General features: G+C 47.9%; 1 protein-coding gene across 5 annotated transcripts in view; it reads right to left on the minus strand.

The window, feature by feature from the left end:
* LOC105468378 (dedicator of cytokinesis 11) overlaps nt 1–2,031 on the minus strand; it is a 189,492-nt gene extending 187,461 nt beyond the window's left edge. For 2 of the 5 annotated variants that reach the window (XM_071089250.1, XM_071089249.1), the window contains exon 1: nt 1,764–1,930. In XM_071089250.1, coding sequence (XP_070945351.1) covers nt 1,764–1,865 — 102 coding nt within the window. In that variant the 5' untranslated portion in view covers nt 1,866–1,930. Of the gene's footprint in view, nt 1–1,763 lie in introns of all 5 variants that reach the window. The other 3 variants (XM_011718493.3, XM_071089252.1, XM_071089251.1) reach the window with 3 other exon arrangements.
* Nucleotides 2,032–10,663: the final 8,632 nt, after the last annotated feature.

Here is a 10,663-nt window from a genome sequence, read left to right on the forward strand (position 1 = left end):
GTCTACCTACGACTTTCTTCGCGTGTTGTGGTAGAAGGCCGCCAACCCTGCTCAAGGAAGTTTTATTGTTGTTGTTTTGTTTTGTTTTTGTTTTTTTCTCCGAATTTAGGAAAGTGTTCTCTGCTAGGTAGATTGAATCACTTGTTAACAATCGCCCAAGATGAGAGCCCTGGTATAAATGCTCTGCACACAGCTTGCCTTCCTCTCTTAACTGGCTGTGGTGACAGGCAAGGCTCCAATCTGACCTCAACAGGTCCTCACTCCAAAATCAGACTGAAACACACAATAAGCCAAGTCCATTAAAATAACATTAAAGGTCTGGATTTAGCTCCACTAAACAGCAGAATTAAACTTTCAAGGGTCCAGCCACAATAAAGAGATTTCTTTAAAGTCATTTAGGGTTGCACAGTTGTAGCTATTAGGGATCAGATCTTTATCTCAAAGGTACATAGTTTACCTTTGATTCTCCTCCAGAACTCCCACCAATGTCAACTTTCTCCACTGTTGGGATCAAGCCCCTGGCCTCCCTTTAATGTTGGGTTTTATTGCTGATTCTACAAGATCAACAGAAAAATTACAAGGAAAAGCTGTGAAGTTCCCTTCCGATGACAAGTTGTTTTAACAAAAAGAGCCCTCTCTTAAACGGTGAAACTTAAACACAGTAAACGACTCGCTGTAAAATGGAGGTGAGGGAGACAAAAACAAACAAAAACAAAAACAACAACAAAAAACAAAGTAACAAAACAAACACAAATTAATCAGTCCGATATCTTATTCAGGGTTTGTTCGCTTGTCCAGGAAACTGGCAACGAGTGTCTTGAAAACAAGAGAAGGGGCAAGTGCCAGTTAGCACCCTTTCGCCTTTCTCCGGAGTCAGACAATCCGGGTAAGGCTGAGGGTGCTCTGGGAGGGTTCCCAGGGAGTCAGCGCGCTTTCGAATCCCCATCCCCCAGTACCGAGCTGGGGAGCTCTGACCCCAGGTCCTCCATCCCTGGACTGACACACCCAGTCTCCCCCCAAATCCCCACGGCACCTTCCCCTTGCCTCTGGAGCGCTCGCGGGTCCCCGAGGGACACCCTCTCCCTGCGGTAGATGACCCCGCGCCCACTCTGTCGTGGAACCCCGTTGTTTCTAATGCCCTCCCTCCGCAGCAGCACCCCTTCAAAACCCATCGCCACCCTCTCTCTCCCCAGTTGCAGGAGGAAGTCGCTCTGCTTCCTCTGTTCTCACCGCCCGCCCGAGCTTGGGCGCCCGGGGCTTTCTGGGTGGGGTTCTTTTTTGTGTACACGGTGTGTGTGTGTGCGCGCGAGAGTGTGTGTGCCAAACGCTCATCGCATCCTTCCGCCTAGGCTGCCTCAGGTGCTCGCAGGAGGCGATCGGGATGTCGTTCTGCCCCTATCCCCGGCTCTTTGTGCGGAGTCCAGAGCAGCGTGAGGTCAGCTCTTTAGCTCACACCCCCGGCCCCGACACCGGGTGGGAGCCCCCGCCTCCCCCTCCGCCTCCTCCGCAGCCGTCCGAGCCCGGCTTTGATAGTCCGCTTCCATCCCGGCGCACGCCTCCGTCGTGCCGGGCGGCCGGAGCGCTGTCAGCGGGCGCCTGGGACTCGGACCCCGGCCGGCGGCTACCGGTGCGAAAACTTACTGGAGCGGAGAAAGAGAGCGCGCGGCGCACCGGGCGGCCGCACTGGCGCCGTTCCTGCCCCTTCCCGCGTCGCTCCCGCCTGGAGCGCGTCCCCCGGGATGCCCCGTCCCCCGGCCACTCACCAGCACCACGGAGCCCCGCACGGCCTCAGACACGCTCTGCCGGAGCTCAGCCGCCGTGCCAGGCTTGCTGAGCCGTTTGGTGAATTTGCGCACTTCGGCCATGGCAGCGGCAGCGGGCGAGTCTCGGCGGGCTGGCCGACCTCGGCTGGCGGACGAGCGGGCGGACTCACTGCCCCGGCCCGCGGCGGCCGCGGCCGCTGCTGCTCCCTCTGTTTACTCGCCGGCCGGCCAGCCACATCGCAGCTCGGCGGCGGCGCGGCTCACGCTGCTCCTCCCTCCCACCTCCCACCCGCTGCTCCTCCCTCGTTCTCTCCTTCCCTCCTTTTCTCGCTCGCTTCGCCCGCTCACTGTCCTGCCCCACCGCGTCGGCGGCGGCAGCTCCCTCCCCTAGAGGGCCCGAGCTCCGATCGCCACCAGCCGAAGCAGGAGGGTGTGTCCGATGGGGAAGGGTGTGTAGAGGGGGAGGGAGAACTGGAGGTGGGGGTGAGGGTCACGAGGGAAGAGGGGGGAAGTGGCTACCGCTCGGGCTCCGCCCGCAGCTGATGTTGCTGGTGCAGCCGCATCCGGGAGGGGAGATCTGGGCTGCTTCTTTTTTTTCCGCTTGAGTGGGGCGGGCGGGGCGGGGTGGGGTGGGGGAACAGAGAGGGGTGATGAAATGTCTCCAAGAGTGGGGCGTGCTCTACCCTAGCGCTCCTCTCCCGCCTCGAAGCTGCAATGCCCGCAGGAGGGCTGGAGAACTCTCATGTCCCCCCACCCCGCAAGCCCCCAGGGCCCAGGCGGCTAGGGGCTGGAAAACAACGTGGAGCAGCCGCCTTTTGTGTGCTCTGTGGGGAAGGGTCGCACCAATGTCGAAGGACATACAGCGGCTTTCCAGCGTGAGCGGCTCGCCTGGGTCCCCCTCCTCGCCCACACCGTTTTCCTACCCAGTTAGTTCACCTAACTAGGGGCAACACTGGGGAGAGAGCATGCTTCTGGAAATGGGAACTTATTGTGGCGGCACCCCTCGCTCCGTGCCCCACGGGCGAGAGCTGGATGGTGGGGCCTGAGCCTGTGGCAGGTGGTCCCTAGGTCAGCACTGACTGCGCCAGGAGTGGGGTGGGGGTGGGGTGGCATTAGGAAGGCCATCTCCCTGGGTTTGGAGGACTTACCAATCTTCTAGTAGCTTTTACAAGTGCCCTGCACTCACCTCTCCATTTCCTATTCATCTCCTTACCCTTTTCAGCTTCCAAGAAATTGTTTTTCCAAGAATCAAAGAACATCTCATAACAGGGTATAAAAGGAACATGCTTAAGACAGAAATAGGGACGTGAATCTTGAAGTACTAGTGACCCTGTCAGACCTCCTGAAGTGCAGAGTGAAAGGCTCCACTGATGATGGCAGTTTTCTATCTGGTTATTTCATTTGTTGAGAGTTTGGAAATGGCCCTCAGTCTGGGGGATGGAGCAGCCCTTCTGAAAGCAGTCCTACCACCACCCATAGGGCACTTTCCCCACCCTCAGAGACCAAACAGTCTTTTAGGGGACTTTATTATGGAAACAAGCGCATGCGTGGTGATGCTTTCTTTGAACCCAGAAAAGGCCAAGTGTCTTCGCAGTAAGCCTATTTCAGTCATCACATCAGTCTCAATAAAGCATATGTGGAGGCTCCTAGAGGGCCTGGGACCTGGAAGTCCTCTAAAGACATTCTGTCACAAATCTTAGTTTTGCACAGTATGTGTAAAATTTGTTAATTGTTGCACGTAGGCAGATCTCCAAGAATTCATACCCTCTATTCCATAAATGCCTGTGTGGCTCATGCTGTTTGTTACTGCCACAATAGCTATAACACTTTTTGCTTGCGAAGAGAGCCCAGATTCACTTCAGGTATAGGGCAGAGCCACAGGGTTTGGGGAAGGCAGGCCCAACTCCAGGTGATGAAACATGACTGATGAAAAAACCATGATAAGCTCCCTCTTATTGACTAGTGGGATGGTCTGGACTCCCACTCAGTTTGGGCCAAGGAGATATAAGAGGGAAGTGTGAGAGGAGGGTTCCTGGGAAAGTTTTTGTACCTTAATAAAAAAAAATAAAAAGGAGAGAGGTCCAGGCCCCACTTTCGTCCTGAGAGGGATGTTTGCTTGCAATGCTTTGGCCCTTGGCAGCCATATTGCAACCATGAGGCAAGGCCAAGACAATCTCAGAGAAGCCAATCCAGAATCCAGACAGCATTGAACTGTTGAACCAGGCCTGATACTGCCTACCTCTGAGTTCCTTTTTATGTAAGAAAAATAAACCCCTGCAATTTATGCCACTTTTAGATGAATATTTTGTTACTTTCAGGCAAAAGCATTCTTAGTACTACGGGCTCTATTGTAGCCACTGAAGGTGCATCACATTAAACAAGACAGGCAGGGTCCCTCCTCTCTTGGAGCTCAATGTGAGCGCAACGAAATGAACATGTTAATTTCAGAAAGATAAATGCTATGCAGAGAATTAAGGTGAGTTGATAGAGAGTAACTGGAGTTGGGGACCTAGTTTAAAATAGATGATCAAGAAAAGCTTCTTTGAGGAGGTAAACACTGAGCTGAGTCTTGAAGAAAAAGAAGCAATCAGCAGAGAACAGCAGGTAGAGCATTCCAGGCTACAGGAATGCCAGGAACAAAGGCCTAGAGATGGGAGCAGACTTAATATGTTCAAAGACCAAAAAAAGGCCAGTGTGGCTGGAGCATAGAAGGAAGAGGAGTGGTACAAGATAGAGTAGGAGAAGGAAGCAATTTTTGCAGAGTCTTGTGAGCCATGGGAAACATATGTCACACTGATGGTGCACAAACACCATCTGGCCATTGTGCAGGCTCTATGCTCATTCTTGAGATTGTAGATTTCACTTCTTCTGGTTTAAGACTTCTATTTAAGTACATAAACATTGAGCATGGTGCTACGCACTGAGGGAGAATGCAGTATGAATTAAAGACACTATTTCCTTCTGGGAAAAAAAAAAGAAAGTCTAGTACAGAATGTATTTATGGTACAAGGTAGTATGTGATACAGACCATACTCAAGGTAAAGAGGCAGGAAAGGCCAAGCACGGTGGCTCACGCCTATAATCCCAGCACTTTGGGAGGCTGAGGTGGGTGGATCACCTGAGGTCAGGAGTTCAAGACCAGCCTGACCAACATGGTGAAACCCCGTCTCTACTAAAAATACAAAAATTAGCCAGGCGTGGTGGCAGGCGCCTGTAATCCCAACTGCTTGGGAGGCTGAGGCAGGAGAATTGCTTGAACTCGGGAGGCAGAGATTTCACTGAGCCAAGATTACACCATTGCACTCCAGCCTGGGCAAGAAGAGTGAGACTCCGTCTCAAAAAAGATTAAAAAAAAAAAAAAGACAGGGGAGATCATACCTGCTTAGGGTCTATGAAAGGCTTTCTGAAACAGGGAGTGTTTGAGCTGGACTTTGCGGAATGGGTAGGATTTGGATATAACTACACTCACATAGTAAAGGGAAATTGTAGGTGCAATCTTACAACTTCCAATGGGGCATTTTATTGGGTGATTTCTTTTCTACATTTGTTAAATATATTAGGTTTTTATCACAAATTTAGCTGCTGCCTTAAGACTATCCTAGTTGAACCTGAGATACAAGTATTAGAAATGCCATTGAGCCCTTTGACCGAGAAATTCCACTTGTATAAATCCACGCCAAATAAAAACTCGCACATGTGAACTCAGATGCCTGTATAAGGATGGTCATTGTATCAAATGTTTGTAATAGCAAAATATTAGAAAGAACCTGAATGTCCATCTAAAAGGGACTTCTTTATGATCAGTCCCTAGACCACTGCCTGGCACAAAAAAATAGTGGGTGCTCAAAAAATAGTTGTTCAGGGAATGAATGAATACATGTGATTTATTCAAACGAAGGGACTCTCTTCAGCTATTAAAAAAAGAATGACATATATATGTATGTACTTACATTGAAAAAGCTCCAAAGGATATTCATTGATAAAGCAAGTTGCAGAATGACTCTATTTATAAAAATGTGTATGTGTGGGCCAGACGCGGTGGCTCACGCCTGTAATCCCAACACTTTGGGAGGCCGAGGCAGGCAGATCACCTGAGGCCAGGAGTTTGAGACGAACCTGGCCAACATGGCATGGCGAAACTCCGTCTCTACTAAAAATACAAAATTTACCCAGGCATGATGGTGTGCACCCTGTAATCTCAGCTACTTGGGAAGCTGAGGCATGAGAATCGCTTGAACCCAGGAGGTGGAGATTGGTGGAGATTGCAGTGAGCCAAGATTGCTCCACTGCACTCCAGCCTGGAGGATACACCAGGACTCTGTCTCAAAAAAAAAAAAAAAAAAGTGTGTGTGGTGTGTGTGTGTGTACATGTATGTCCCTATACATGAGTTAATAGTGAGGGCCTCATGGGTGGGAAGTGTAAGTGGGGAGCAAAGAGACTTTAACATTTTATCATCTAAATGCCAAAGACTCTCAAATTTATATTTCCAGCCTCAAACATCAGACTTGTATATTGAACTCAGCATCCCCACTGGGATGTCTAGTAAGTATCTCTAATTCAGCATGCCTAAAATCGAAGTCTTATTCTTTCTCCACGAATCTAGTTTTTCTATAGTTTTCTCCATCTCAGTATATGATCATTCTTTCTAGTTCCTCAGAACAAAAGCCTTAGAGTCATCTTATTTCCTACACACCCTTTATACAACCAACAGCAAAGCCTGTTGGCTCTGCCTTCAAAATACATCTGAAATCCAACCACTTCTTAATATCTCTACCAATACCACCAGCAACCCTTAGCAAGCTTACGTCAATAGCCTCTCAACTGACCTCCCTGCTTCCACCCTTACCCTCCTGTAGTCTATTTGCAACATAGCCAGTGATTCCCACCAACCGCCTGTTCAGTTTCTACTTACAGTGACCTACAATATCTAGTGTTATTTCTTGCTGTGTAACAAATTACTCCCAAGTTTAGCAGCTTAAAACAATACACATATATTATCTCACAGTTTCTGTTGTTCAGGAATCTAAGCATGACTTAGTTGGGTTGTCCAAACCAGAGTTTCTCGCTAGGCTGCCATCAAGGTATGAGTTCAGGATCTCTCACAGGCTTTGATCAAGGTGTCAGAGCAGGGACCTCACCCATCTCAAGGTTTAACTGGGGCAGAATTTGTTTTTAAGCCCATTCAGTGGTTGTGGCAGCATCCAGATCCTTACAGGTTGTTGCAGTAAGGGCCTTAGTTCCTTGCTGGCTGTCGGCCAGAGGCTGGCCTCAGTTCCTTGCCTCATGAGCTTCTCCAGAAGGCAATTAATAACATGGCAGTTTACCAAAGTGAGCAAACAGGGCCAGGCGCGGGGGCTCACACCTATAGTTCCAGCACTTTGGGAGGCCAATGCGGATGGATCACTTGATGTCAGGAGTTCAAGACCAGCCTGGCCAACATGGTGAAACCCCATCTCTACTAAGAATACTAAAGTTGGCAGGGTGTGGTGGCACGCACCTGTAATCCCAGCTACTGGAGAGGCTGAGGTGAGAGGATCACTTGAACCCAGGAGGCGGAGGTTGCAGTGAGCCAAGATCCCACCACTGCACTCCAGCCTGGGCAACAGAGTGAGATTCTGTCAAAAAAGAAAAAGAAAAAAAGTGAGCAAACAAGAGAGAGTTGAAAGAGTGAAAGATTACCTGCAATTGGAAGCCACAGTCTTTTATAACCTAAACTTGGAAGTGGCATTCCATCAATTTTACTGTATTTTATTCACTAGATCCAGCTCACATTGAAGGGGAAGATATTACACAGGGTATTAATACTAGGAGGCAGGAATCATCTGGAGCCATGTCAGGAACTGCCCATCACAGTCTACCTGACCTGTCTCACCCAGCATTACAGCTTTTTTCCCATACCTGTCTGATCTCATCTCCTATTGATCCTCTCCTTTGCACTCCATGATCTACCACAGAGGCCTCCTTGCAGGTCCCTGAATTGCCAAGGCTTTGTCCATCATGAAGGCCTCCTCACTTACTGTTCCTTCTACCCAGTGAAAGAAGCTTCATTACTTACTCTCTCAACATCTTTAGGTTTTGGGCATTCCTTGACCTTCGTATTTAAAAGTTCAACCCTGCTGGGCGCGGTGGCTCAAGCCTGTAATCCCAGCACTTTGGGAGGCCGAGACGGGCGGATCACGAGGTCAGGAGATCGAGACCATCCTGGCAAACACGGTGAAACCCCGTCTCTACTAAAAAAAAATACAAAAAACTAGCCGGGTGAGGTGTCGGGCGCCTGTAGTCCCAGCTACTCGGGAGCCTGAGGCAGGAGAATGGCGTAAACCCGGGGGGCGGAGCTTGCAGTGAGCTGAGATCCAGCCACTGCACTCCAGCCTGGGCGACAGAGTGAGACTCCATCTCAAAAAAAAAAAAAAAAAAAAAAAAGGTTCAACCCTCCTGCCATCTCCTATCTAACTTGCTTTCTTTGTTTTTCTCCAAAGCACTTGTCACCGTTTGATATACTATATATGTTTATATATTTATTTTATCATCTGTCTTCCACACTAAAATGCACGTTCCACGAAAGCAGAATATTTTGTCTGCTTTGTTCACTGCTTTATCATCAGTGCCTAAAGCAGCACTGCCCAACAGAAATATAATATGAGCACATATGTAATTATAAATTCACTCGTAGCCACATTAAAAATTAGTAAAAAGAAGCAGGTGAAATTAATTTTGATAGTATATTTTCACTGGGTGTGGTGGCTCACACCTGTAATCCCAGCAATTTGGAGGGCTGAGGTGGGCAGATCGCTTGAGCTCAGGAGTTTGACACTAGCCTGGGCAACATGGTGAAACCCTGTCTCTACCAAAAGTACAAAAAATTAGCCAGGTGTGGTGGTGTGACACTGTGGTACTAGCTACTCTGGAGGCTGAGGTGGGAGGATCGCTTGAGCCCAAGAGGCAGAGGTTGCAGTGAACTGAGATTACACCACTGCACTCCAGCCACTGCACTCCAGCCTTTAAGATGGAGTCAGTATATTAATGAGATAATGTGCTCTCTTTTTCTCATAATAAGTCTTCAAAATTTGGAGTGTACTCTACCCTTACGCTGTAATTTAGATATTAAATTTTCTTCAGAAATCTATGAGGATCTGTATTTAGACTTCATAAACTTATGAAAGAGTAGATTCACAAATTCAAGTTGTTCCAAACATACTTAAAAAGTTTTCTAGGCTGGGCATGGTGGCTCACACCTGTAATCCCACCACTTTGGGAGGCCGAGGTGGGCGAATCACCTGAGGTCAGGAGTTCGAGACAAGCCTGGCCAACATGGTGAAACCCTATCCCTACTAAAAATACCAAAAATTAGCCAGGCATAGTGGCGGGCACCTGTAATCCCAGCTACTCAGGAGGCTGAGACAGGAGAATTGCTTGAACCCAGGAGGGGGAGGTTGCAGTAAGCCGAGATCACGACATTGTATGCCAGCCTGAGCAACAAGAGTGAAACTCTATCTCAAAAAAAAAAAAAAAAAAAAAAAAAAAAGTTTTCTAATGGCCGGGTGCGGTGGCTCATGCCTATAATCCCAGCACTTTGGGAGGCTGAGGCAGGAGGATCATTTGAGGTCAGGAGTTTGAGACCAGCCTGACAAACATAGTGAAACCTTGTCTCCTCTAAAAATACAAAAAATTGGCCAGACATGGTGGCTCAGACCTGTAATCCCAGCCCTTTGGGAGGCTGAGGCAGGTGGATCACGAGGTCAGGAGTTCGAGACCAGCCTGGCCAATATGATGAAACCCAGTCTGTACTAAAAATACAAAAGTTAGCCTGGTGTGGTGGTATGCACCTGTAGTCCCAGCTACTCTGGAGGCTGAGACAGAAGAATCACTTGAAACCGGGAGGTGCAGGTTGCACTGAGCCATGATCATACCACTGCAGTCCAGCCTGGGCGACAGAGTGAGACTCCATGTCTAAATAAATAAATAAACCAGCCTGATCAACATAACAAGATCCCATCTTTACAAAAAATTAAAAAATTAGCTGGGCATTGTGGTACACGCCTGTAGTTCCTGCTACTCAGGAGGTTGAGACAGGTGGATCACATGAGCCCAGGAGTTTGAGGCTTCAGTGAGCCATGATTGTGCCACTGTGCATGGGTGCATGTGTGACAAAGCAAGACCCTGTCAAAAAAACAATTCTAATAACTGTATTTCATATCAGTTTTGTATTTAAGTATAAATTAACTAAAATTAACTAAAATTACAAATGCATTTCCCCAGTCGCATGAGCTACATTCATGTCCTCAATAGCCACGTGTGACTAGTGGCCACAATGTTGCACAAGGCAGGCCTAGAACAGTGCTCAGCACTTAAGGGTCACTCAATAATTAATTATTATATACAAATTGTGTGCAGCTTCTCCGATCAGAATATATTCATGATGACTTCAATGAGATAAATAAAGCAAAACAAAAGAAATCGTGATACCATCTTCACTTCTGTGTGTTGTTGAGACATTTATTACAACCAAATTATAATTGTGGAGAGCTGTATGGTCTCCAAAGCATATTTATATCCATTATCTCATTCAGTCTTCAGAACAATCTGGAGAGGTAAACAGAGCCAAGATGATTTTTCCCCATTTTACAGATAAGTCACACAGTAGTTGGCAGGGCCAGAAACAGAAGCCAGGTCTTTTAGGTCTCTTTCAAATGCACCACATGGCATTGACTAACCTTAGGGGCCCTGGGAGAATCTCCATCTTACTTTAATTCTATGCGGCTCCATTAGTCTTGAATTTATAGTGAGATTGTCATATATATTTTAATCTGTCAGATAACTGTATATTGTTGGATACAATAATATAGGCAATATATGAGTATTTGAAAAAGTTAAAAGCCCTATTGCAATTATAAGATAT

The sequence above is a fragment of the Macaca nemestrina genome, chromosome X (assembly GCF_043159975.1).
Source record: "Macaca nemestrina isolate mMacNem1 chromosome X, mMacNem.hap1, whole genome shotgun sequence".
NCBI classification, from domain to species: domain Eukaryota; kingdom Metazoa; phylum Chordata; class Mammalia; order Primates; family Cercopithecidae; genus Macaca; species Macaca nemestrina.